Source organism: Camelina sativa, chromosome 11, assembly GCF_000633955.1.
Source record: "Camelina sativa cultivar DH55 chromosome 11, Cs, whole genome shotgun sequence".
Lineage (NCBI taxonomy): Eukaryota > Viridiplantae > Streptophyta > Magnoliopsida > Brassicales > Brassicaceae > Camelina > Camelina sativa.
In genome coordinates, this window is record NC_025695.1 from 18,399,521 (window position 1) to 18,425,412 (window position 25,892).

At 36.1% G+C, this 25,892-nt stretch overlaps 3 protein-coding genes and 1 pseudogene across 3 annotated transcripts; 2 read left to right on the top strand and 2 right to left on the bottom strand.

The window, feature by feature from the left end:
* Positions 415–3,087, top strand: LOC104728109 (annotated as a pseudogene).
* On the bottom strand, positions 3,254–5,469 carry LOC104723742 (transcription termination factor MTERF5, chloroplastic). The gene is made up of 5 exons (XM_010442142.2): positions 5,343–5,469; positions 5,007–5,142; positions 4,867–4,916; positions 4,541–4,759; positions 3,254–4,442 (listed from the first exon to the last, which is right to left on the bottom strand). The coding sequence occupies exons 2-5, from the start codon at positions 5,075–5,077 to the stop codon at positions 3,301–3,303; spliced, it is 1,482 nt and encodes a 493-aa protein (XP_010440444.1). The 5' UTR covers positions 5,078–5,142; positions 5,343–5,469; the 3' UTR covers positions 3,254–3,300.
* Positions 5,668–7,948, bottom strand: LOC104723741 (integrator complex subunit 3 homolog). The gene is made up of 2 exons (XM_010442141.2): positions 5,857–7,948; positions 5,668–5,769 (listed from the first exon to the last, which is right to left on the bottom strand). Exon 1 carries the CDS (start codon positions 7,924–7,926, stop codon positions 6,343–6,345), a length of 1,584 nt encoding a protein of 527 aa, XP_010440443.1. The 5' UTR covers positions 7,927–7,948; the 3' UTR covers positions 5,668–5,769; positions 5,857–6,342.
* On the top strand, positions 16,929–18,488 carry LOC104723743 (CBL-interacting serine/threonine-protein kinase 4-like). Its single transcript, XM_010442143.2, has one exon. The coding sequence runs from the start codon at positions 17,052–17,054 to the stop codon at positions 18,312–18,314; it is 1,263 nt and encodes a 420-aa protein (XP_010440445.1). The 5' UTR covers positions 16,929–17,051; the 3' UTR covers positions 18,315–18,488.

The following is a 25,892-nucleotide window of genomic DNA, read 5'->3' on the forward strand; positions in this document are numbered from 1 at the left end:
GACGATCGGAACTGCGACGTAGACACCGAACTTTACAATCTCCAGAACCCCTTTCGATGTTCCTACAGACGACATTTTCTTTCCCGCCACAGAGAGAGAGATCAATTTGGAACAACAATTCCCAGATATCAAGATCGAAGCTTTTTTAGGGTTTATCTATCGATCGAGAGAAATTGGGGGATTGATGATGAACGGCACAATAGGCCAATTTGGGCTTAGTGAAATCATCTGGGCTGATACTAAATATGAGCCCGTTAAGCATTGTATAGTAGTACTTGTTGACAACTGCAGACGTGTAAAAATAATAGTAATATTTACGAAAACTAAAAAAGTCGTGGTCGTGGGAAATTGACTTTTCAAGATGGGTGCGTGAGGACTTGAATCCAAATCTTCTTTCTAGTATTGAGCCGCGCGATGGGAGGTTGTATCTCGGTCTCGGTGTCATGTGATCGGATTGTGAATCAGTTCACTCAATGGTTATGCGTTAGAAAGAGTATTTATTATATTCACAGCCTTCCCGAGAATCTACCAGCACTACATAAAGCCATGGAAATGCTCAAGACAAAGCAAGATATGATGTGAAAAGAAGAGTCCATAGAGAAGAGTTTACAGGGCGCCGTCAAAGGCTTTCTCAAGTTCAGGTATGGCTTACGAATGTCTCGACTCTCGAGAACCGATTCAATGATCTCTTTAGTACTCAAGAGGTCGAGATAAAGAGGCTGTGTTTTTGTGGGGTTTGCTCCAAAAATTTGAAAATGAGCTATCGTTATGGGAAAATGGTTAGCTTGCTGTTGAAGAAAGTTGAGAGTCACTCTTCTCAAGGAGGATTTGAGATGTGGTGACTGAGGTTGCTCTAGTAGCTCCAGTTGAGGAGATGCCTATACAATCCACAGTTGTTGGTCAATATACAATTCTTGAAAGGGTATGAAACTCTCTCATGAAAGATGGATTCATCAAGATTATGGGTTTGTATGGTATGGGTGGAGTTGGGAAAACTACGCTTCTCACGCAAATCAACAATAAGTTTTCTCAAGAAGATGGTGGATTTGATATCGTGATTTGGGTTGTTGTGTCTAAAACTCCAGAGAATTCTAGGATTCAAGATGATATTGCAAAGAGACTTGGTCTTGTCGGTGGGGAGTGGGACAAGAAAACCCAACACAAGAGAGCCGTAGACATACACAATGTCCTTCGGAGACAGAAATATGTGTTATTGTTGGATGATATATGGGAGAAAGTGAACTTAGAATCGGTTGGAGTACCATATCCAAGCAGAGAAAATGGAAGCATAATAGCATTTACCACTCGTTCTCGAGATGTTTGTGAGCGTATGGGAGTTGATGACCCGGTAAAAGTTAGTTGTTTGGAGCCTGAAGAAGCTTGGGACTTGTTTCAAAAGAAAGTAGGAGAAAACACTTTGAAATGCCATCGGGACCGGGACATTCCTGAACTCGCAAAAAAAGTCGCTGAAAAATGTCGTGGTCTACCATTGGCACTTAATGTCATCGGTGAAACAATGGCATGCAAAAGCACAGTTCAAGAATGGCGTCACGCGATTGATGTTTTAACTTCATCAGCCATAGAGTTTTCATGCATGGAAGATGAGATTCTTCCCATTTTTAAGTATAGCTATGATAATTTAAACAGGGAGATGTCAAATCATGTTTCCTATATTGCTCTTTATTTCCTGAAGATTATGAGATAAAAAAAGAGGAGCTAATAGACTATTGGATATGTGAAGGATTTATAGATGCAAAAGACGGTAAAGAGAGAGCGATAAACGAAGGCTATGAGATAATCGGTAATCTTGTCCGCACATGTTTATTGTTGGAGGAAGGATGGAAGACAGTAGAAGTGAAAATGCATGATGTGGTCCGTGAGATGGCTTTATGGATATCATCTGATCTTGGAAAGCACAAAGATCAATGCATTGTGCGAGCCGGTGTTGGATTACATGCAGTACCCGAAGTGAAGAACTGGAGAGCTGTGAGAAGGATGTCTCTGATGAAAAATGAGCTTGAAAAGATATTGGGTTGCCCTACATGTCCTGAACTTACAACTCTCCTCCTCCAAAAAAACCACAAATTGGTAAATATTTCCGGAGAATTCTTTCGATTTATGCCTAACCTTGTCGTATTGGATTTATCATGGAGTAGTAGTCTCATTGGATTACCAAAGCAAATATCAGAGTTGGTCTCCTTGCGATATCTTGACTTGTCATATACAAACATCGAGCGATTGCCTGTTGGTTTACAAGAGTTGAAAAAGCTAGTACATCTAAATTTGGAGTCCATGAAGAGATTGGAGAGTGTGGTCGGAGTATCTAAGTTGTTGAGTTTGAGGACACTAAGACTACAAAAGTCCAAAAAGGCTCTAGATGTGAACTCAGCAAAGGAGCTACAACTCTGACAACATATAGAAGTTCTAACCATTGATATCTTCTCAAGTTTGGTTTTGGAACATTTGTTATGCTCTCAGAGATTGGCGAAATCTATTCTATATGTAGAGCTTATAGATGTTGAGGAAGAATCATTTCAAATCTTGACTTTTCCAACCATGGGTAATGTACGTCGCATTGGCATATGGAAGTGTGGAATGAAGGAGATAAAGATCGAGAGAAGAGCATCATCATACTTTTCTTGCCTCTACAAAGTCTTTATAGCACAATGCGATGGTCTAAAGGATTTGACATGGCTATTGTTTGCTCCAAACCTTACTTATCTTGAAGTTCGTTTCGCAGAGCAACTAGAGGATATAATAAGTGAAGAAAAAGCTGCAGGTGTTACAGATGACAATGCAAGTATTATCATTCCTTTTCAAAAACTAGAATGTCTTAGCTTGTCTGATTTACCAAAGCTAAAGAGCATCTACTGGTCACCTCTGTCTTTTCCACGTCTGAGTGAGCTCGTCGTACAAGAAAATTGTCCAAAACTGAAAAAGCTTCCATTGGATTCGGAAAGTGGAAATGCGGGAGTAGAACTTGTTGTACAATACGGAGAAACCAAATGGTTGGAAGGTGTTGAATGGGAAGACAGAGCCACTGAAATCCGTTTCTTGGCTACCTCCAGACCGTGGTAACTGGTAACTCATGAAATTCTCTTTCTTCAACCTCTCTTTTATCTTTGTTATGTTTCAGAGTGTTCATTGGCTTTTACTTATATGACCATGTTTGCATACTTAAATTGCTTACATCCAAATTGGCAAGATTAAGATCGGGGCATTGCCTATATTTGTTTCTCAACTCACATGGAACTTCAGCAAATATGCTCCTGCAAAATTAATTACTCTAAACTAGAAAATTCACAACAAATCACCCCTACTTTGTTCAGCAATGTTGTTAACAGACACAAGTTTCATCATCTTCTTCTTAACAACTTTCTCGAACTCTACTCCCGACAGCGACAAAACCTGGTTCAACAGCAGTCTCACTCCACTTCTCTTCACCAGCTCATATCTCGGCTTGATCCTCTCTCGTAAACTGTACCCAAAAAACTGCGGAAACTTCACCAGCTCTGAATTTTGATAATCCATTGTCTGAAAGTAATCCCATTTCGGCATCAGATTCTCTTTCAAGCTGAATGTGTACAAAGCTCCATATCTTGAGATCATAATCCCTATCTCATCTAAACTATAACCGTTTTCAAGGAAGAACTCTGTTACTGGCTTCAAATTCGACTCTATGCTTAATCCAAACGTTTGAGGACATCGATGAAGGAGAACCGCAACATCTACATTTAGCGATCTAAAGTACTCCATAGTTGGACGGAGCTTGTCTTCTACACTGTAACTCATGATGTTAGGACATCTGGTTAGGATTTTCCCAATCTGTTCTTCTGTGAGACCGGCTTGGGTTAAGAAGTCGACAGTTGAAGTAAGTTTCTGACGGCTGTAAGTGAGGATTGCTGGGAAACGGGAAATGATCTTTGCCCATTGAGTCTTATCAATGCCAAGTGTCTCGAGAAAGACCATTGTTGGTTTGAGGTTATCGGTTAGGCTGATTCCGCAAATCTGTGGACGTTTGCAGAGGATTATGGGGATATCTGATTTAGGGATTCCAAGGTCTAGAAGGAATTCAACGACAGGTTTGATTTTTCCGTCGAGGCTGTAATAAGGAAAAGCAGCGAACTTGCGAGTGATCGTTTTGATCTGCTCTAGGTTTAAACCGAGGTCAAGAAGGTAAAGAGTCTGAGGACGTAATGCACCTTCTTGATCAAGTTCACTGACACGAGACACGGCTCTGAGTTTCCGACTGTCTGCAGCAGAATCTGTGTCACCACGAGGTTGTAAGACCGGAACTGGAGATGAGGCAAGAGGTCTAGGTTCAGCTGGTGGATCTGGGTAGCTCACAACAAGGTCAGAGAGAAGATTACCGTGTTCTTCATGAAGCTGTTCAAGGTAAGGTTCAAGAGAGTCTCGGATCTCAAGAGTAGTTAGCTCTCTTCCTGTTACAATTAAAAACAATCAAATTAATCAAACAGTTTATCATCCGATCTCCTCTCATTACATAGTAAAAAATGTTTAAAAAGAAGAAAGACCGAACCTACGAGGTATCTGGCTTTATGAACAGAGTGAAGCCTGGAGACTAAATGGTCAATGAATTGATCAGATTTGTTGATTAACCGAGAGGAGAGACTGTTGCTGAGACCTTGCTTCTTGAAGAATAGAGTTAGAACAGCTTTAGCTTCTTCTTTCTCTGCTGCAATCAGATTTGGAGGCACAGGTCTTGGACTAAACTCTACTCTATTCTTTAAACGAACCCCTATAAAAAAAAAAAACAACATCATTATGAAACCCGGTTGTATAAAAAACTCGTAAAAGGAAGATATATTCACTTCCTTCAATGTATCATCATTTTGATTCACTCACCATTTGTTTCTTGTCGAAAAGAGAGTCTTCCCGTAAACCAAAGCTGTGCTCTGTAAAATTTGTAGAATCAATCAGAAATGTTACTGCAGTACAGATGTATCAAGCCAGATTAAGTAGAAGAAAACACAGAAATAACTAACCTCGTACTGGGTTGATCTCTTCGGGCTACTAGGAAAATCTCCGAAGGTCCAAGTTGACTAAGACTTTGCATTCTTGTTCCTTGCTAATGGAGTTGTTGAGAACAAAGAAGCAAAACAAACAAACTTTTCGATACACCTGTTGAGCATCGAAGGTGAAGCAATTGAATCAAATTAACGCATAGGAATTAAGAATCAACATAATTTACGAAACAGTACTAAATTGCAAATCCTTAATGCCTAGGGATTTGATGCGAACTAGATATGGTAAAATTAGCAGAGGAAGGGAAACATAACTGTGGCAGAGAGAGAGGAATCAAAATCAAATTAACGACTCACCTCGTTGCGAATCGTGGATTGGTGTTTCCCGAGAAAGTTACAATCCGATTGAAGAGGAATCAACTTGAACTCCCCCCAGCAAGAGAGCTTCTTCTTCAGTGAGAAGAAACTGGGATTTTGAAACGACGACATGATTGGAGGAGACGACGAGGGTAATAACTTCCAATTGGTCGTGGAGATTTCCTAACTTTTGCAAGGCCCATTGGGCCTACATAAGTCACATCATATACTAGGATTTTGATTGGTTTATATCGACTAAAGATATTGTTACGGCTAAAAGCTGTGTGTTCATTCTATATAATGACCGCGGAAAGAACCACGTGCAATTATGTGGTTGTTGCCACTAAGGATTATGCTCTTCACCCCCGGCTTATGTTTTCAGTCATGTTCAGTTTCCTTATGTTGCTCTTCACCCCCGGCTTGCACTCTGATCAATGTCAATTTGTTAGTTAAAAGAACCATAAACAGCAGACAGACAGAGAGAGAAGGAACAAAACAACAATTAGCGACTCACCTCGTTGTCAATCGTGGACGATGAGACTTTTTTCCGGTGAAAATTACAATCGATGAAGAGAAAAATCAACTTGGGAAGAGATTTATTAACTTTGGTGACAATATGATCTGTGAATTCGGATCATGGTTTAAGACTTTAAACACTGATTATCAGCCAAGAGTTTTTAGAACAATTGTTAAAACAGATAAACGTCTTTGTGGAGCTCTCCATGACCTTGTAGATTCGGTTCTGGCATTATAGAGATAGGATCAACTTAATGCTTATAAACTTAGCGTCTCACCATCTTCTTCTTCTACCTCCGTTCCTCTGTTCTTGTTCTCTTTAAGGTGTTCAAGTGTTTGTCTCCTCAAGTACTGACTGTCTTGAATCATAAGTAATGAGAGCCGATTGCGGCTGTTGTTTGATGCAAGATTTGCAACATAGACAAAGTGTTATGTTCACCACGAAGGTCTAATAAACTCTTTTGAAAATTGTTCAACCTGGGATCTAGTGTTTTGCTACATTTTCAACCAAATTGTCCAACCCCTGATGAGGGGTATCAACCATTTTGGTGCTGCATTCCTTTAAATTAGCTTCTGAAGACAGAAATGTATGTTTAGAAGGAACACTAAGTTGATGGAGATTCACAGGAACCTTCTCCTGATGACATGACAACAGATTTGCTAGCTTCTTCTTCAAATCTGGCGCAAGTGCAGGATTTGTTAGGAATATATCCAGCGATCGAATAACTCCTTTACGCTCAATCTCTCTGAATGCTGATGTCAAACCTCTAACAATCATATCCCGACGGGTTATGTCATAAGTTTCCACAAGATGAAGTAAGAACTCAAGTAACGAGTGAGTGATGTGTGGATACTGCGGTATCGACCATACCATCAAGAGAGCAGCAGGTTCAACATTCATAATATTATCAATTCTTTCGTCGAAAAAGAGCCAGTCGTAAAAGAGAGCCAGATTAACACTTCTTTCGATGTGATGATTTTGCTTGCACAGTTCCAAAAGCCAACCTATGATAGCCCATCTTGGCATAATCTCTGATCTAATGATTTCGTTTGTAGGGTGAATAACACAGCAAATGAACCGCACTATGTCGATCAAAAGCGTTTCTTTCTCAGGACCCAAAAGAAACTTCTTCAAGAACCAAATCTGATGCCGCTTATGGCTTCCCAGTTTCACATATCCAAGCAAAAACCTTAACTGCGTTTCCATCTCAGGAGCGATCCGAAGAAAGAAGTATCTACTCGAAGTCTTGGACTGATATATCTCAGAGCATTTGTTTGTGACCAAATCATTCCATATCTCCCTGAACTCAGAGACATGAGACAGATCCTGCAACAACCGGACAAGATCCCTACCAATCTTCAAACACAAATGCAGCTGCTCTCTAAACATTTTGACACAGAATCTAATCTCCAACCTCTTCACATAATCAAGTTTCACAACGCCTAAAACCCTACAATGATCAGCTAACAAACGAAGAAAACTATACAGAGCACTAGTCAACACCAAGGGCAAATCATCAAGCAAACAATCCCATTTCTCAAGAAACAAACCCACCAATTCAGAACAAAGCCAAACATTCTGATCACCATAATCCCCAGTTCCGATTCTCCTTAGCAATGACACAATCAAATCCTCAATCCCTACACTCGAAACATCAATCATCTCCTTCGTTACCCAAACCAGCTGAACCTTAGCGGAATCAACAAGCTTAACGTACAATTCAACAACGATTCCAACAAGCAAACTAGTGAAAAGCGCATACCCATCAGTGACGAGAGCGTGTAAGTGCTTGATGTGGGTTTTACATGAATCGGGTTCGCATAAAACTCCATAGACGATGGCTTTATTGAGGTCAAGATACTCTTGTGGGTCTGGGATATCTAAGGAGAACGGTGGCCGTAGTTTCGGCTCGAGAGACTCAAAGGCTTGACGTAGTGATAGTTCGAGTTGGTTCTCGACTTCGTGTAGAGAGACTCGAATCAGTTTCGACGAAGCAATGCGGTTTCTGTTCTCCATTGGATTGAGAGTCGACTCTAAAGGAGAGACGTGAGAAGAAGAGACCATCATCGTTGTTTTGTTTTGTGAGATTTGGGGGAAAACAAAATCTTTAGGGTTTGGTTTTTAATTTTGACTTTTAAATTTTTGGTTTGATTCTAATTTTGACTTTTGTCTGCGCTTATTATAGATTCTAAAACGACACATACTTTTGTCGTTTTGTCACTGTAATTAAGCAATTTAATTAAATGAACCCATTTCGAATTCACTTTTTTTTAAGTAGTTTATAACTTTTTTTATTTTATTATTCAAAAATACTTGAAATTTATTGGTTACAATGAATCTTCCATTCTTCGTAATTTTTTTTCTTTTTTAAAATTCTTTTTCTTTTTGACAAACAAAAAACGGAGGGATGCAACACGAAGAAAATTTTTTCTTTTAAATTTATTCTTTAAATTTCTCCTCATTCTTAATAAAAAAATTTCTAATTTTTAACATTTTTACGTAAATATATAAATACAAATGATTTAGCTAAAGCTTATAGGGAAGGAGCTTATAGGGAAGAGGAATCTTATTGGAAACAGAAAAGCAGGCAGAAATGGCTAAGATGTAGAAACCGCAACTCCAAATTCTTTCATGTTTCAGTCAAACTTAATAGGCAAAGAAAGAGAATCGCAAAGCTGAAAGATATAAATGGTAATTACCAGGAATTTGAAGCTGTAAAGGGAGAAGTAACGGCTGCCTATTTTCAGAATCTCTTCACAACCTCCAACCCGACAAGCTTTCATAACTGGTTTTACGATCTCATCCCTAAAGTCTCTGCAGATATGAACATCAGACTTTTAGATACAGTCACGGATCAGGAAATCAAGGAAGCTGTTTTCTCGATTAAACCAAGCAGTGCCCCAGGCCCTGATGGGATGACTGCTCTCTTCTTCCAGAAATACTGGTCCACAGTTGGAGTACAGGTAACATTCGAAGTGAAAAAGTTCTTTAGTGAAGGGACGATGCCGACAGACTGAAATTACACACACATTTGCTTAATTCCAAAGACTCACCATCCCACAGAGATGGCAAATCTAAGACCTATTAGCCTGTGTTCAGTACTATATAAAGTCATCTCCAAAGTATTGGTTAATCGGTTAAAGCCTTTGTTGCCAGACATTGTTTCTGACACTCAATTAGCATTCGTGTCGGGAAGACTCATCACTGACAATATTCTACTGGCACACGAAATGGTGCATTGCTTAAAGGTTCATCCAAAGGTGTCCGAGGAATTCATGGCAGTAAATTCCGATATGTCAAAGGCCTTTGACAGAGTGGAGTGGAGCTACCTGAGATCGTTGGTACTGGCTCTTGGGTGTCATGAGACTTGGGTAAATTGGATCATGATCTGTGTTTCTACGGTAACTTACTCGGTTCTAATCAATGACTCCCCTTATGGAATAATTTTACCACAGAGAGGGTTAAGGCAAGGAGATCCCCTGTCTCCATTCCTCTTCATCCTGTGTATAGAAGGTTTGGTGCACCTGCTGAATAAAGCCAAGATGCAAGGTTCCTTGCAAGGAATTCAGTTTTCATTGGAAGGACCGATGATTCATCACTTGCTTTTCGCAGATGACAGCTTATTCATCTGTAAAGCCTCTAGAGAACAATGCTTAGTGCTTCAAAACATTATGAGGATCTATGGAGAGGCCACATGTCAGACTATTAACTTAACCAAATCTTCCATCACTTTCGGATCCAAAGTAGAACACAACATCAAGGCAATTATTCAAGCATCTTTGAGTATCGTTGCAGAGGGAGGAGTAGGTAAATATCTTGGTCTCCCAGAATGCTTCAGTGGATCTAAGATCGAAATGCTAGATTACCTAAAAGATGGTCTCAAGTCGACACTATCAAGCTGGCACTCTAAATGCTTATCACAGGGAGGAAAGGAAGTTCTCCTGAAATCAGTTGCATTGTCTATGCCAGTTTTTGCCATGACGTGCTTCAAATTACCAAAAACAACCTGTGAAAATTTGGAAAGTGCTATGGCGTCATTCTGGTGGAATTCAGGAGACCATTCAAGAAAGATCCATTGGAAAAGCTGGGATAAGCTTTGTCTATCAAAAGACCTTGGAGGTATAGGTTTTCGTAATCTCCAAACCTTCAACCAAGCCTTACTGGCAAAACAAGCATGGAGCCTGTTACAATTCCCGGATTGTCTTTTGTCTAGACTCTTGAGAAGCAGATATTATGAAGAAGGGGAGTTCCTGGAAGCAAAGTTAGGAAAGAGACCTTCCTTCGCATGGCGAAGCATTTTGTTTGGTCGAGATCTGCTTTCAAAGGGTCTGACAAAAAAGGTAGGCAATGGCAAATCGATCAATGTTTGGCTTGATCCTTGGATTTATGATGACGGGTTTAGAGCTCCCTGGAGGAGAAACCAGATTTTTGAAGTGGGGTTAAAAGTCAGTGTGCTATTGGACCATAGAACTGGCTTCTGGAATAGAGATATGTTGAATGATCTATTTCTGCCAGAGGATATCTCCCGCATTCTACTCATAAAACCAGTATGCTCGCAAGACGACTTCCATATTTGGCATTACAACAAGAGTGGGGACTTCTCGGTAAAGTCAGCTTATTGGCTTGCGGACAAAGAAGCCAGTTTAGAGTTAGTCACTGAGGCTAGTTTGCAGCCTTCCACACTCGCTCTGAAAAGCCAAGTTTGGAAACTTCAAACTGATCCTAAGATCAAAGTATTTTTGTGGAAAGTCATCAGTGGAATCTTACCAGTGCCAGGCAATTTGAATAGCAGGGGAATGGCAGTAGATGAGCAATGTCAGATTTGTGGAGAGTGTGGAGAATCCACGAACCATACTCTCTTCTTGTGTACTGTGGCGAGGCAAATATGGGCTCTATCAGAATACCCATCTCCTGAGCATGGTTTTCAAAACGGGTCTGTCTTCCCTAACTTCTATCATCTTTTAGTGAACAAAGACAATAGAAACTGACCTTTAGAACTTAGGAGGAGCTTTCCTTGGATTTTATGGAGAATTTGGAAGAATAGGAATGCCTTTATTTTTGAAGGAAAGGTCTTTTCTCCTCTAGAATCGGTTGGGAAAATTCAAGAGGATGTAACTGAATGGCTTGAGGCGCAAATCATGGAACTTGAAATAGAAGAAGAAGAAATCCATGTTGCAGGTCAAGCAGAATTTTTGAATGGAGAAACATTTGTGGCCAGGCTTTGGGAGAAACCGTCTACAGATTGGTTAAAATGCAATGTGGGATCCTCCTGGTCAAAACGAAATAGGATCGCCGGAGGATCTTGGGTCTTAAGAAATAACAAAGGAGATGTCTTGTTGCACATCAGACGTGCCTTTGCCAATATCTCCAACAAAGAGGATGCATCGCTAAGAGTCTTACTTTGGGCTTTGGAAAGCATGGTGAGTCATAAAGTAGATAAAGTAATCTTTGCAGTACAAGCTAAAGCCCTAGTAGGTGCAGTGAATAGACCGATGGCATGGTCATACTTTAAGTCTCAATCCGTGGCTCTTCATAGCTTTTTGTGCCGTTTAAAGGGTTGGAAGGTAGAAGTGGAAGTAACAGCATCAAACAGAGGAGCAAACCTTATAGCCCAAAGTGTCACGGCAGATATGAGAAATCAATCCTATGTGGCTAGGGGTTATCCTGGTTGGCTCCATGGTGTTTTCTCTGAAGAAATAGGTTTGTCCTCTGTTTGAATGAATTTTGTTTTTTGGATACAGTTGAAAGCTCTCTGTTTTTTGAGCTTTACTGGGTTGTTGTTTTTTGGTATACGAGATTTCCTTAATTCGTATAGAACCCATCTTCATATGGTGTTGAAGTGGTGGTTTAACTAAGGCTAACTAGGCTCTTGTAAGTGTTAGCCTTTTTTTCATACGTTTGGTACCATCTTTGGTTTAATACAAACTCAGACGTCCAAAAAAAATATATAAATACAAATGATGTTTAATTTGTCTATCGTTTATTCATTCAAGCTAAAACAAGCACAAATAAACAATCATCAACCTTATGATTGGATACAACAAATTGAAAAAGAAAATAATTGGTCGTGACCCCGTGATGATAATAAACCCATACTCAAAATCATTGCGATGATGACGAATTTTAAATTGTTAAACAAAAAAATAACATATGGGTTTAGAATTTACGACGCTTAATATTATTATCAGACCAATAGACCAAAGGGCTCGGAGAGACGAGTTAATTATATTGTAATGTCTCATTTTGATGTTAGTATCGACAAAAATATTAAATACAAACTAAACTGTGACTCTTAATAATGATGGAGCATACATCACTGTGAATGCAACATTCCCACGGCCATGTAGCTTTCAGAATTAAATAAGAGAATCTAAGTCCAACCATCGATTTCAATTCATTTGTTTGCCTATATTTAGAGAAAACGAATAATGTGCCACTCCAACTTTTAAATCAAAGCAAGACATTGACAATATTTATGTGTTATATAATTTATAAAATACTGGCATACGATATTTATATTTGTTATATGTGTTCTTTATAATTAAAAAAATACCATAATCTTATCGTATTCGTTATTGAATTAATCTGTATTTATATGTGACTGGATTTAAATAGGCCAAATACATATAAAAATTCATAGTCAAGTCTCATCGGTATGCTGCTAAGACAAATGATATTAATTTTATTTACTATATATGTGAAGGAATAATTGTTTCTCTGAAATCTTAAATTAATTAATGTATAGTCAAGTCTCACAATATTCTATTATTAAGACATATGATGAAAGTATGAAACTAATTTTCTTTAGTATATAAAGAAATCATTGTGTCTGTGACATCCTATTACATATGAAAACATATAGACAATTCTCATTGAACTGCATATGATTGTATTGCTTCCCACCAATTAAATGAAAAACCCAACTTTCGGGTGGCCATCTCCAGATGTCCAAATGTCCATGAACAGCCTCGCCTAACTTGTCTTGTGAAATTATAATCACAAATTTTATTATTGATTTGATTATCTTATTGACAAATCATATGTTATAACGTATACTTTAAACGTACCATTTCATTGGCGCCTTACGTTTCACCTTCTCCACCTACATGAATTGAGATAGGACAACAACACACACCATACAACCACAAATGCATTAAAAGGAAACAAAGTTTTTAATTAAAATGGTTCTTTATCTTTCAAGTAATCATGTGCTTCCGCCTAATTCATTATATCAAATTTTATAAAGTTTTGTTTTGGTCAAATTATATAACATACATTAGAGTTAAATATTTAAATGGTTATATAACGCCGGCACAAAAATAAATTACTAAATTTTGACCAAATCAAAATATTACTAAATACATGTTTAATTCTATTGAACAAATATTTTTTGATGTAAAAGTAAATAATTCTTATATTACCTAGTTAAAATTCTATTTTGGAATGCTAGTAGCTAGTAAGCACTAACAAGACACACCTTCACTTGAAACCTTCTTTAAGACTTCAATGATTTTAGGCTCGGAGACGAAATTAACAGCTCCTGACCCTTTCTACAGTATTTTTATTTTTATCCAAAGTTTGTAATTATACCTTTTTAGCAATTTTGCCTAATAAATTTAACATTCATCAATGACAAAGTATTCCACATAACTCCTTATAGGTTGCCGTTACAAATATTTGTTTTGACTTTTGATACTATTTACCGAGGTTGAATCTTGTGCGCATCCATTTACATTATAAAATCACAAAATGAAAATCAACGTGACTCACCCTCACCTATAAAAGCATATTTATATGATACAAACAATATTACTATTTCCACTATCAATATTACTATTTCCACTATCAATAATATTACAATTTTTTTTTTAAAAGGCTTTCAGTATAATACAATTTCTGAGATATTTTTGACTACATCATGATAAGATTCCGTATACTGAAAATAATATAAGAAAACTTTTTTCCATGATGAAATAGTTCTTTAAATACGGACTTATATAAGTGCGTTGTAGTAAGGACGAATATGCCAAGTCTTTAGTGGAAGAAAAAAATCCAAAAAAGTCACTAAAAAAATAGAATAATTAAAACGTCAATTTGCATGCCTTCTTCGTTGCCTACTTTAATTTCCCGTTACATTGAGTCTTGAATCCATAACATTCGATGACATGGCGTAGTGAGAGCCTTTGATCTGACTGACTCTCGACAAGTATCAAACAATCTTGACGGTAGGTGTTGTTGTTGTCTTGAAACAGTTTCTCTCATGTTGGTGAGTTGGTGTGAGCCTTTGAGGCTGCTCACACGAGGAAGGAGCGGGGAGAGCCTTTACCAAATGATCAGTTTCAATTTGACCTTTGGAATCTACATGTGACTTAAATACCCTTTGTACAAATAAGATTTATATTATATTTATCATTTGAGTGGTTAAGACAAAATCTATGAAGTGTTTTTTAACCTATCAGGTAGAAAAATCTTGACCGCGAACTGCATGTACTAGAGAATATCTTGAGGAGTTTTAGGTCCCACCGATGCGGACCGTTGATATTATTTTTCTCTATAACGCATGATTAATAGTGGCAACGAGATATTTTGCTCGTATATTTTGAATTATTATTCTTGGGAATAATGCTTATAATATTTATTCACTTATATTCTACAATGTATTCTTAAGAAAATACAGCTTTGGTTTAATTATAACGTTAACGTATGTGATAATTAAGGCAAGTTACTTCTTCGTTTTTTTGTTGGTATCTAAATAACGTTTATTAATGAATAACAAAGTTACAAGAATCTGATAAAGATGGGAAGAAATACAGCTAGCTAGGTAGAGATGACTATGAGAATCATGCTTTTCCAATTCGGAATCAAACTTTTTGCAAATTCATTTGCAGTTTTCTTGAAAAATTGAGGAATCCAACAAATTTTGAAAGCTTCCACACGTTTATTTATATAACCAGCTTATATTCCTTCATATCTAGTTGTAATTATCGAAACTCCATATGAACAATTTGTAAGAAGAATAGAAGATCAATAAATTGTGAATATAAATTTGGAAGATCAATAAATTGTGAGTATATATATATATATATATATATTATTTGGAGAGTTTTTAAATATAATGGATAGAGAAAAAAAAATGATTTTAAAATTTGTTGATTTTACAGTGTTATTTTTAGGTTTTAAAAAAAGAAAGGAAATAAAGAAAGAAAAAATAAAAGTGGCTTTTAAAACTTTAAAGATAATAAAGTCATAAAAGTCTAATTGGCAAAAAAATGATTTTACAACTTTTAAATGCTTTTAAAGTCTTAAAAACTTTCACCAATCGGGGTCTGAATATAAATTTTCTTTTAATGGTAAGTGTATTACAACTGAAAAAACATTTATCGACTTTGAATATTGGTTTCAGATTTAACAATTAATTTTCACGTATAGACCAATAAACAATACTATTAAGCACAAAAAAGCTATGGTCTATCTTTTTGTGATTTTAATTTATTTTATAAACTATTTACTACCAATATATATCTTGAGTCCAAACTGAAAAAGCCTTGCAATCTTAAAATCCTTAATCTATTTTACCGGCTGCATTGCAAAAATTATTTTAATACGCTAAGCCGCTAATGTTAGTTTGATTACTATAGAGTCGAGAGTTCGATAATCATAACTATTATTATTATTTTTTTAGTCTTCAAAAGTTCGAATTCTCAGAGTTAATTAGCTGTTAGACTTTAAAAAAGTTGTAAAACGGGATTTTGATGATAACAATTTTACATCTTATATCAGACTATATAATAACTTCACAGTTTTATGAAAACATATCTTCACGTGCGGATTAGCAAAAAATTATATATCAACGAACTACTAATATAACAATAGTATTTATAGTCATTACCAAAAAAAACAAAAAAAAGTATTTATAGTTCATTGTCGGCAACAACATGATGTATATAATATACATGAAACAATAATGTAAGCGAAAAAAAAAGTATATTACAATAATTAATTATAGTACATACACAACAAAAGTCAAAAGATAACCTTGACAATTCCACATATTTACAGCAAACAAACACATCTCTAACATTTTCTGCTTTTTTAGTTTTTTTTTTCACGGTATGGTAATGTCTGTATGACTATATTTAATTCAGATGCAGATGGATATTTGAAAAATTATAATTATTGGTACCATTAAGGAGTTTAACTTGTTTTTTGTAGATAAGAAAAATAAGGGAGTGTATTCAACTTGAGTTATTTGTGTAAAATTTACAAATCCTATGTTATTCAATCATGAATTTAAGTCTATTAAAATCTGCTGTTAGAACTGATGATTTAAAAATCTACTTTAAAATCTAGTGTTATTCAAAACAATTTGTGGATTCAGATTTTAATAAGTTTTTAGGGATTTTAGAGGATTTGAGAAAATTTGTTTAGTCAAAAATACGGAAATCCAAATCTCATAGTGTTAGGTGGGATTTGAAAAAATTTCAACATAAATCATATCAACTTCCCTAAAATCTATCAAAATTCTAAATTTTCTAAATCTCACAAAATTCCTCCAGAAGCATTGTTTGAATACACTCCTCTTAGTTTTTGGCTGTGTTTAATCAAAGGTAAAAAGTATTAATTCTATGTGTATTTTGACCAAAATTTGAATTAGATACATAAAAGACACTATATAGATAACTTTTTTTTTGCCATATACATTTTATGTACATAAATAACAAAAAAACAGAAAGAAATATATCTATAAATATTAGCTCAAAGAAAAATTTTAAACTTTCGGAATTTAAATATAGAAATTTTTTCTTAAAATAATACCATAAAATTGAAACAGCTGTCAAAAAACTCCAAAAAAACAGTGTAATTATCAATGCTATTATAAAGGAAACCAAAAAAAAAAACCATTTATCTTTACATGTTACTTTTTTACGTCGCGAATAAATTTCCCATCAAAATCAATTTCAGATAATTAATCAAAAATAGACACAATTCAGAACAAAACGAAAAAAAAGAAAGAAAGGGCAGTTTCGGAAATTGAAAAAAGAATCAAAAGTGATTTATTTGTTGCTTTACCTATAAAAAGGAAAAAACAACAGTCTCCACCACACCACTCTTTAACCGTCCCTTGAAGCCTCTCAATTTCTTTTTAAAAAAATATCTCCGGCGCATCTCCGCCGCAACAACAACCATAAACGATGGAATCTCCATCCTCAAAATCATCGGAGAAACCAACAGGGACAGTTCTTCTCGGGAAATACGAACTCGGTCGTCGACTCGGAAGCGGAAGCTTCGCTAAAGTCCATGTAGCTCGTTCGATCTCCACCGGCGAACTCGTAGCTATCAAAATCATCGACAAGAAAAGAACCATCGACGCAGCTATGGAGCCGAGGATCATCCGAGAGATCGAAGCGATGCGTCGTCTCCAAAACCACCCGAACGTCCTCAAAATCCACGAGGTCATGGCCACTAAATCCAAGATCTACCTCGTCGTCGAATACGCCGCCGGAGGCGAGCTCTTCACCAACCTCGTCCGATTCGGTCGGCTGAACGAATCGGCGGCGCGTCGTTACTTCCAGCAGCTTGCCTCCGCGCTTAGCTTCTGCCACCGCGACGGGATCGCTCATCGCGACGTGAAGCCGCAGAATCTCCTCTTGGACAAGAACGGGAACCTCAAGGTATGCGACTTCGGTTTATCCGCTTTGCCGGAGCACCGTAGCTGTAACGGGTTGCTTCACACAGCTTGTGGAACCCCAGCTTACACAGCGCCGGAAGTGATTGCTCAGAGAGGTTACGACGGTGCTAAAGCTGATGCGTGGTCGTGTGGTGTGTTTCTCTTTGTTCTTCTTGCAGGTTATGTTCCTTTTGATGATTCCAACATTGTTGCGATGTACCGGAAGATTCATAAAAGAGAGTACCGGTTCCCGAGCTGGATCTCTAAACCGGCTCGGTCTATCATCTATAAATTGCTTGATCCGAATCCGGAGACGAGGATGAGTATCGAAGCTGTGACTGAAACGGCTTGGTTTCAAAAGTCTCTTGAGGTTCAGTCTAACGTGATTGAGTTGGATCGGTTTCTTGAGAAAGAGGCGAAGTCGAGCGATGCGGTTACGGCCTTTGATTTGATCTCGTTGTCATCGGGATTGGATCTTTCGGGGTTGTTCGAGAGGAGGAAGAGGAAGGAGAAGAGGTTTACTGCGAAAGTGTCAGCGGAAGGAGTGGTGGAGAAGGCAGAGATGATAGGCGAAAAGTTAGGGTTTAGAGTTGAGAAGAAGGACGAGGCTAAGGTGGTTGGATTGGGAAAAGGAAGAACTGCTGTGGTGGTTGAGGTGGTGGAGCTGGCGGAGGGGTTGGTTATTGCGGAGGTGAAGGTGGCTGAAGGTGAAGAGGAGGAGGAGGAGTCTCATTGGTCGGAGCTAATTGTAGAGCTTGAGGAGATTGTGCACTCATGGCACAACTGACGTCATCTTAGCTCGAGTTGGTTATCTTTTAGCTTTTCATTTGTGTAGAAATATCAGAATCTCAAAGATGGCTTTAGCTTTGCTTTCAAGGTTCAGTTATATATATAATATTATGAAGATTAGTGGATTCACTTTTTTATTTATGTCACTTGAGTTTGAGTATCACTCTTCTTACCTTTGATGCCAAAGAGACAAACGTAAAATAGTCGAAGATATAATGACAACTTGACTGGTTTCCCGTATAAAATTGTATATATAATACCAAATTTCAAATATATAATTTTTTCACCTAAAGTAGTTAAAATATTAGAATTTGATTGTATATATAAAATCAAACTTCAAACATATAATTTTTTTCATGTAAAATAGTTAAAAATATTACTACGAGAGTTTGATTGGGATTCCCGCGTAAAATTATATTATATAAGATCAAATTTCAAACATATAATTTTTCCCTCGTAAATTGGTTAAAATTTATTAAGAGAGCTTGATTAGTTTTTCCACGTAAACATTTGTTCGTTTAATATCAAAATTTAAAACGGTCATGTGTGAATTTAAACGATTTTAAATCAAAGTGTTTTTGGATCCATTTTGGTAGCCAACTAATCCCTTATTTAATATTTACTAGATTTATTCACATGTGAGTTATGCTAGATTACAAATTAAAAATGTTAGCATTACAAATTGTTTAAAATAATTATAGTCATTGAAATTGCTAAAAGAATAGACATTCATATTTGGTTTACCAAGCAATTTACAACTAAAAATTACAAAAAAAATCTATGCTAGGTATATCCTAATAACAAAAGTTCTATATAAGAATCTCAAAAAAAAAACATACAACACTTCTTTCTTGACGTAATCAAGTTAAGAATCTAAAAAAATATAATAATGAATTGAGAAAGAAAGAAGTATTATATAAGTATGTGAACATCTTTACAAAAACAAATCAAAACTCATGACAATTTGAGTATAACGGAATTGTTAACAACGCATGCAATATTGGTTTTAAGGTCTGTAAAATATGTTACAAGTTGGTCATAATCAGGAAGCTTAGCATGAACATGTGGAGTAGCTAATCTTCGTTGTTCTTCTTCATTTACCTTCATGGCATTAATCTGATTTACCATCTGGTCTTCATCAGGAAGCCTTGGTTGAACTAGTCTTTGTAGTTCTTCCTCTTCTTTTGCCTTCACGGTCTTAATCTGATTTTTCATCTGATTTTAATCAGGATGATGAAAGTGTTGATTAGCTATTTCACCCAATTAGTTAAAGAAAAAAAAATTAATTAAATTAAATTTAAATTTATATATTATATATATATTTGAAAGTAATAGAATAGTTTAAGAGCATATGATCTTAAAAAAAAAAAATAATAATAAGTAGTACTAAAACTACACAAATATTAAACATAAAGGTCTTGAATGTTTTGTAGATTTTAAAAGAGATTTTGGTTTTTGTTTTTCAAAAACTCATTTTTAGCCAATCAAGATTTTAAAATTTTGGATTCTCTAGCATTTAGAAAAACTTTTTCGTTGTAGTCTTCCATTCACGATTTTAGTTTTTTAGTACTCCTATAATTTAGGGAATCTAGTTTTTACTCTTTCTACGTTTATTTCTCTCTAAAACCAAAAACCATTTTTTTTGGATTTTCAAACAAAAACCTAATAGCAAAATCTAAAACTAAAATCTAAAATTCAAAAACCAAAAACCAAATCGAAAAACTGAATCAAAAACTGCATCCATTCATGGCCAAAGTATTAGTAAAAACACAATCATCAAAATGAAAACCAAAAATTTTGTTCATGATAAAAATATATTTTGGCAAAGAGACAACTTAGAAAAAAAAATACACAAATGTTAAACATAAAGTGTTAGGGGTTAAACACAACCATCAGTATGAAAACCAAAAATTTTGTTCATGATAAAAGAATATTTTGGCAAAGAGACAACTCAAAAAAGAAATTAGATAGTGAAAAGTCATGAATCGAGGCAATCTTGTCAAAAATATTGTTTAATGTATTATAAATATAAGATATTTTGTAAAGAATTATGACAAAAAATTGCAACTACTATAACAGTTATTAATATTTATATTATTAGTAAAAAACTATAATAATAAAAAAATGATCTTAAGTGAGAATATCGAACGAATGGTTGTAATGAGTAAATGTAATTTTCTAATAAAATAATTATAAATACAAAATAGATTTAATCTTTAATGACAATGTATCAAGGGAAATTATGGTAAAAATGCACAACTTCTAAAAAAAATACATATTTTACAAAGCATTAAGATAAATAGACGCAACACTAAATTATATTTTAAAATAAAAATTTTATCTTGCTATAATCATTTCTAAATTCTCTAAGTTAGATTATAGAATAACATTGGATACTGGATATTAATATATTAATATTTAAATTATTTTGATTTAACATAAAACAGAAAACATGTGTCAATGAACAATGATTTGTTAGTAACTAAAGAAGAGACAAATCTATATAGAGTTCAAAAGACATGAATAATGAATATACACAACTATTTAAAGGAAAGGTAGTGATTAAAAAAATAAAAAAAAATATGGTGAAAAGACACAACTCTACAATGAACAGACGCAACTATATATATTTTCTTTAAATTACAACATATATTTTACGAAAAAGTACGACGAAAAATTACAGATGTTATTGACATTTATTTAGATTGCTATTATTATATAGAATAATGCAGACAAAAGAAAAAAAGGAAAAAAAAAAAAAGAATGTAAAAAAGTGTGATAAGGTTGAAACCTGGAGGTTAACAAGATGATGAAGAGAAGAAAACATAGTAATGGTAAAGGATCAACAATATAAACCCAGATGCAAAATACCAAAACTTTAGTAATCAAAACCAGCGATACTTTTCTAGCAGCTATATATATGTTTATGCAATATGGACCATTATTGAAAACATAGTAAACAACTCCAGGATACAGAAAAAAAAAAAAAAAATCTAACTAATGTGCCATGTACAGTGAAAAAACTTTCGAAATCTGCTATATCCGCTAACAACTTTCAAAATCTGCCATATCCATGGAATTGGGTGTGAGTTTAATTACCCAATTGACCTTTCAGTTAACCCTTAATATTTTAATTTTTTTTATTTGCAAATTAACTCCGTTTTCGAAATTCAATCGTCGCATTGTGCTTCTTCTCTGGTGCTCTCGCTCACGCGTATCTCTGTTTCTTTCTCGAATCATTCTTTGCGAAAACGTAGGTTCCATTCACTGTTACTATATTAAGGGTTATCTTCTTCGCTGGGCCGTCGTAACAACTCGGTCGGAAAGCTATTTCGGCCGAAGCTCAGTTCGTGTTCACGGCGATGAGTTTCTCAACTCTCTTGGCCGTCGTAGGAGGATATTTTTCTAGATTTTCCCGACGCCGCTATATATATATATTTACTTATATAAATTAATTTATTTTAAAATCTGTTTCAATTCCGTCAACGACACAACCGAAGGCGATTACCCGTCTTCCCCCACCGCAGGGTAATTTTTATGAAATTTTGTTAAATTATTTAACTTCCAGTGGACGACATCGCAGTAGGTTCCCGTCACATTATGGACCAGATCTGTAAACTTCGATACTGTTTTCCACTATTTCGTTCCATTTGCCTATGTGGACGAAAGTTGTGTATTTTCAAGTTGTCCACAATTAGTTGTCTACCATACATTGTATTTATGAATTTGTCTACTCGGATTTACATGTTGTCTATTAGGCGTTTAGAAATTGTCTATGTTTAATGTCTACCAAGAAATGTTGTCCACCGCAGTTTTAATGTCTACCATGAAATGTTGTCCTCATTTCCTCTATTTTGAGAACAATATTGTCTATCGAGTTTACTTGTTGTCTACTATGTTTTCCTTCCGACTTGACGTCACTTCAATAAAGTTTCTGTCTATCTTTTTACAGGAACATGAACCCCACAGCAACAGTTTTACGGAGTAATGCGGATATGTTGCCTCCTAGGCTATTTGCAACTGATCGTTATCCTCAGAAAGGACGTATCAACTCTTACTCGAAACCAGAGTATCTCCTCGACATTGTTGAAGTCTTGGATGGGACGAAAGAGTTTGAGTGGCTTAAGTCGTCTTCATTTGGATGTTTGTTCCGCCTACCAGTAAGGAAGAGCTCGCTGTCAGGGAAACTGGTCCATCAAGTCCTTTGTCGATCTCTTGTTACTAAGAAGAGATATGAGCTATGGTTAATTTATGGCGGTCATCCCATATGATTTCCCCTCAGAGAGTTTGCTATTGTCACTGGTCTGAACTGCGAGCAATTGCCAAGTCAAAATGAAATTGCCAAAATACAGAATCCGGGGGAGGTGATGAACCTTATTGTAAGTTTCTTTTAGGACCTAAGAACTCATACACTATACAAGAGATTGTTAATATGTTGAAACTAGACAAGAGGATGCCAAAGTCGAAAAAAATGGATGGCGCAAGGAGGTTACAATTGGCGCAAGGAGGTTACAATTGGCGCTAATTGTAATTGTTGAGGGTATATTGGTTTGCGACTCATCTACTGTTAGAGCTTCGAAAAAAATTGTGGAGATGGTCAAAGATGTGGATGCATTTGCTAAATATCCATGGGGGCGTGTAGCATTTGGTAAGACGATAGAAATGGTGAAAGTTGGAGATAAAGTGGATTGTGTTGACAAACTAGTTGACAAATTTAACCAGTCGCATACAGAAACTCACTAGTTTATACTTTTCTTCCAACTAATGATTCTTCATGCCATTCCCCTTTTGGAAAAATACCTTCCAGAAACAACGGATGAGTTGAGTTTTAGTGACTATGCTTAAGACCTTCCACAATTCCACAATTGTTCAAACCGAGGTTGATCCCAGTGTAAGTTTTATAATCTTTTACACCAATTTAATTTAAAATAAAATTTTGTTTGGGATATTAAATGGTGATTATTTTTCCAAACGCAGTTTGAAGTTCAAATCATATTAGACAATGAAGACCGTGACTGTGACCTTCAAGATTTCTCTTGGAGTGATGAGGTTGACGATGTGGGAGTGGAATACATTTTGGATAAGCTTTGAGATGGACATAGTTTTCGGAAAGAGGACTAGCATGGTGGGTTTGCACAGTTGCCTATGATAAATACCACTTTCGTTGACAAACCTAAAAAATTAGGACTAGGTAGAAATAGCACCACCAAAGAAAGAGGCAAAACGAAAAAGTATAAGAAGGTTGCAAACCCGCAAAGTCTGGATGGAGATTTAGGTCATATGGTTGTAGATGGGGTAACTGCTGAAGAAATTATGAAGGAGGTGGAACGTAGAAATAATGCGGCTATTGCGAAGATAGAGTTGAAGCTTGATTTGGAGAGGGGTGCACTGAGAGATGAAATAGTTGACGATGTTTTGAAAACCCTTACGGAGAAAGGTGTATTTGACCAGTGTGGTCCTATTTTCCAGTCAGAATTGAGAAGTCATATCAACAAGTCGTCATGGTCAATACGGGGAGAAGGATCAGTCAAAATCCAATGACAAGATGAGGTATGTTATGTATTGGCTGCCATAGCGGTGTAATGCTGTGATATGAAAAACAGCCTAGAGTAACATTAATTTTTTTTTTTTGGTGTTTGAAAGGAAATCCTACATACCATTGGGGACTGTTCAGGAAACTCTGGTAGTGATAAAGGTGACATTCTTGCCAGAAGTGTCGTACATGGGCGTGAATGTGATGTTAGTGTAGAGGATGACTCACAAGATGATGATTTTGATTCAAATCGGGTGGATGTGAATCTTGGTGTCGAAGGTGTGGATCTGGCACTTGACCACGGTTACAATGGATGTGACGATGGTGACAAAGCTAACGAAGGTGAAAAAGGTGGCAAAGCTGACGAAGGTGACCCAGCTGGCAAAGCTCACGAAGGTGACCCAGCTGGCAAAGATGACAAACATGAAGAAGATGAACAAGGTGAGGATGGAGAAGTTGATGGCGAAGGTAAGGGAGAAAGTGATGGAGTAGGTGATGTGTCTGTATTTTATAGGTTTTAACCATAGTTTTTATATTTTTGAGTCTTTTATTGAGTCAAAGTGTGCTTTTAGAGTCTTTTTAGTCTTGTGAGAGTCTTTACAAGTTCTAGGTGACTTTGGAAGGAAACTGAGTGTTTTGGGAATGAAGACAAGCATCTGAAGCCAATTTGGTGAAGACTGATCAGACTAGCAAGCAGATGGAGCAAATAGAGAAAAGCATCCTGGATCGGCCGATCTACATTCGGGATCGACCGATCCCGTACCCGAAGCAACCTTTCCTTTTTCGTTTTAAACTGACTTTTAGGGTTTTATTTTGATATTTAAGTTAGAGGCTCGGCTTCCCGAGACATAAGCTTTATTTTCTGAGACTATTCTGTATTGAGAGCTGGGGGAGAAGATCTCTAATCCTTCTTGACACTTTGGAGAAGATTTCTAAACCCTATTTCTTATTTCTCTTTGCAATTCAATTATGTTTTCTTCATCTTTGATTTGCTGTTTCTGTTTCTCAATGTCTGAGTAGTTTTACTGTTGGGTTTCGGGTTTCAAAAGGGTTTTTATGATTCTCTAAATTTAGGTTGTTAGATTTAGGATTGATCTTTTGTGTTCTTCATCTATAGTTGTGCTTAATGCTTAAACTAGATTAGCTACCTAGTTTATGATTGTAGGTTTAGTTCATCTAGGCATCAAAAGTGTTGTTGAATTGCTTGAAAAGAACATAGGTGAGCAAGGTGATCCTTAGCCAACGAAAGTTGAAGTTAAGGCACCTTGTGAACAAAATCAAACTTGAACTTATTGCTTGTTAGGATTTCTAGATTCAAACGACGGTTTAGAATTTAATCAATTCATTGCATAGATAACTAACACTGCGACAGTAGGTTAGTTTTACATTCATGATTTGAGTTCAAGAACGGTTTCTAATGCTTTCCAATCTATCATCTAAATTTGTGATTGTAATCCCCTAACTGATTCCCTACGCCCAATATCCTTCCTTGATTGCAAAACTCTTATTTATTTTCTGTTTTTAATCGGTTACTTGAAACACAATCTTTCTTTTTGCCTTAGCTATATTCAAATCTATACAATTTTATAGTGCATCGCTTGGTCTCTGTGGATTCGATCCTGAAGTGTTACAACGATACCACTAGATCGTGGTGGAGTACACATTGGGTTTTAATTGACCTGTTGATCAATTTGGCGCCGTTGCCGGGGACCAAAACGTTGCCTTTGAAATTTTAGAATTGAGTATAGTCTAAGATTTTTGTTTTGTTTTTACTAATTATTATTATTTTCTCTTTTTTGTAGATAAAAAATATATATAAAAAAATGAAAAATATTTTTGGGGCCAAGGATTATGATGACTGGCAGCAGGAAGAGGAGACCACATTTGATGAAGACATTCTAGATGAGCATTATGTGGAGCCACCGTTTGATGAGAGTGTCCTTACACCGGATCAAAAAGTTAAGTTGGATGAGCTTTACATGGAGCATCCAACAACGACAAGGAGGAATTTAGCAGCAATGATCCGGTTGAATCTCATCTCAC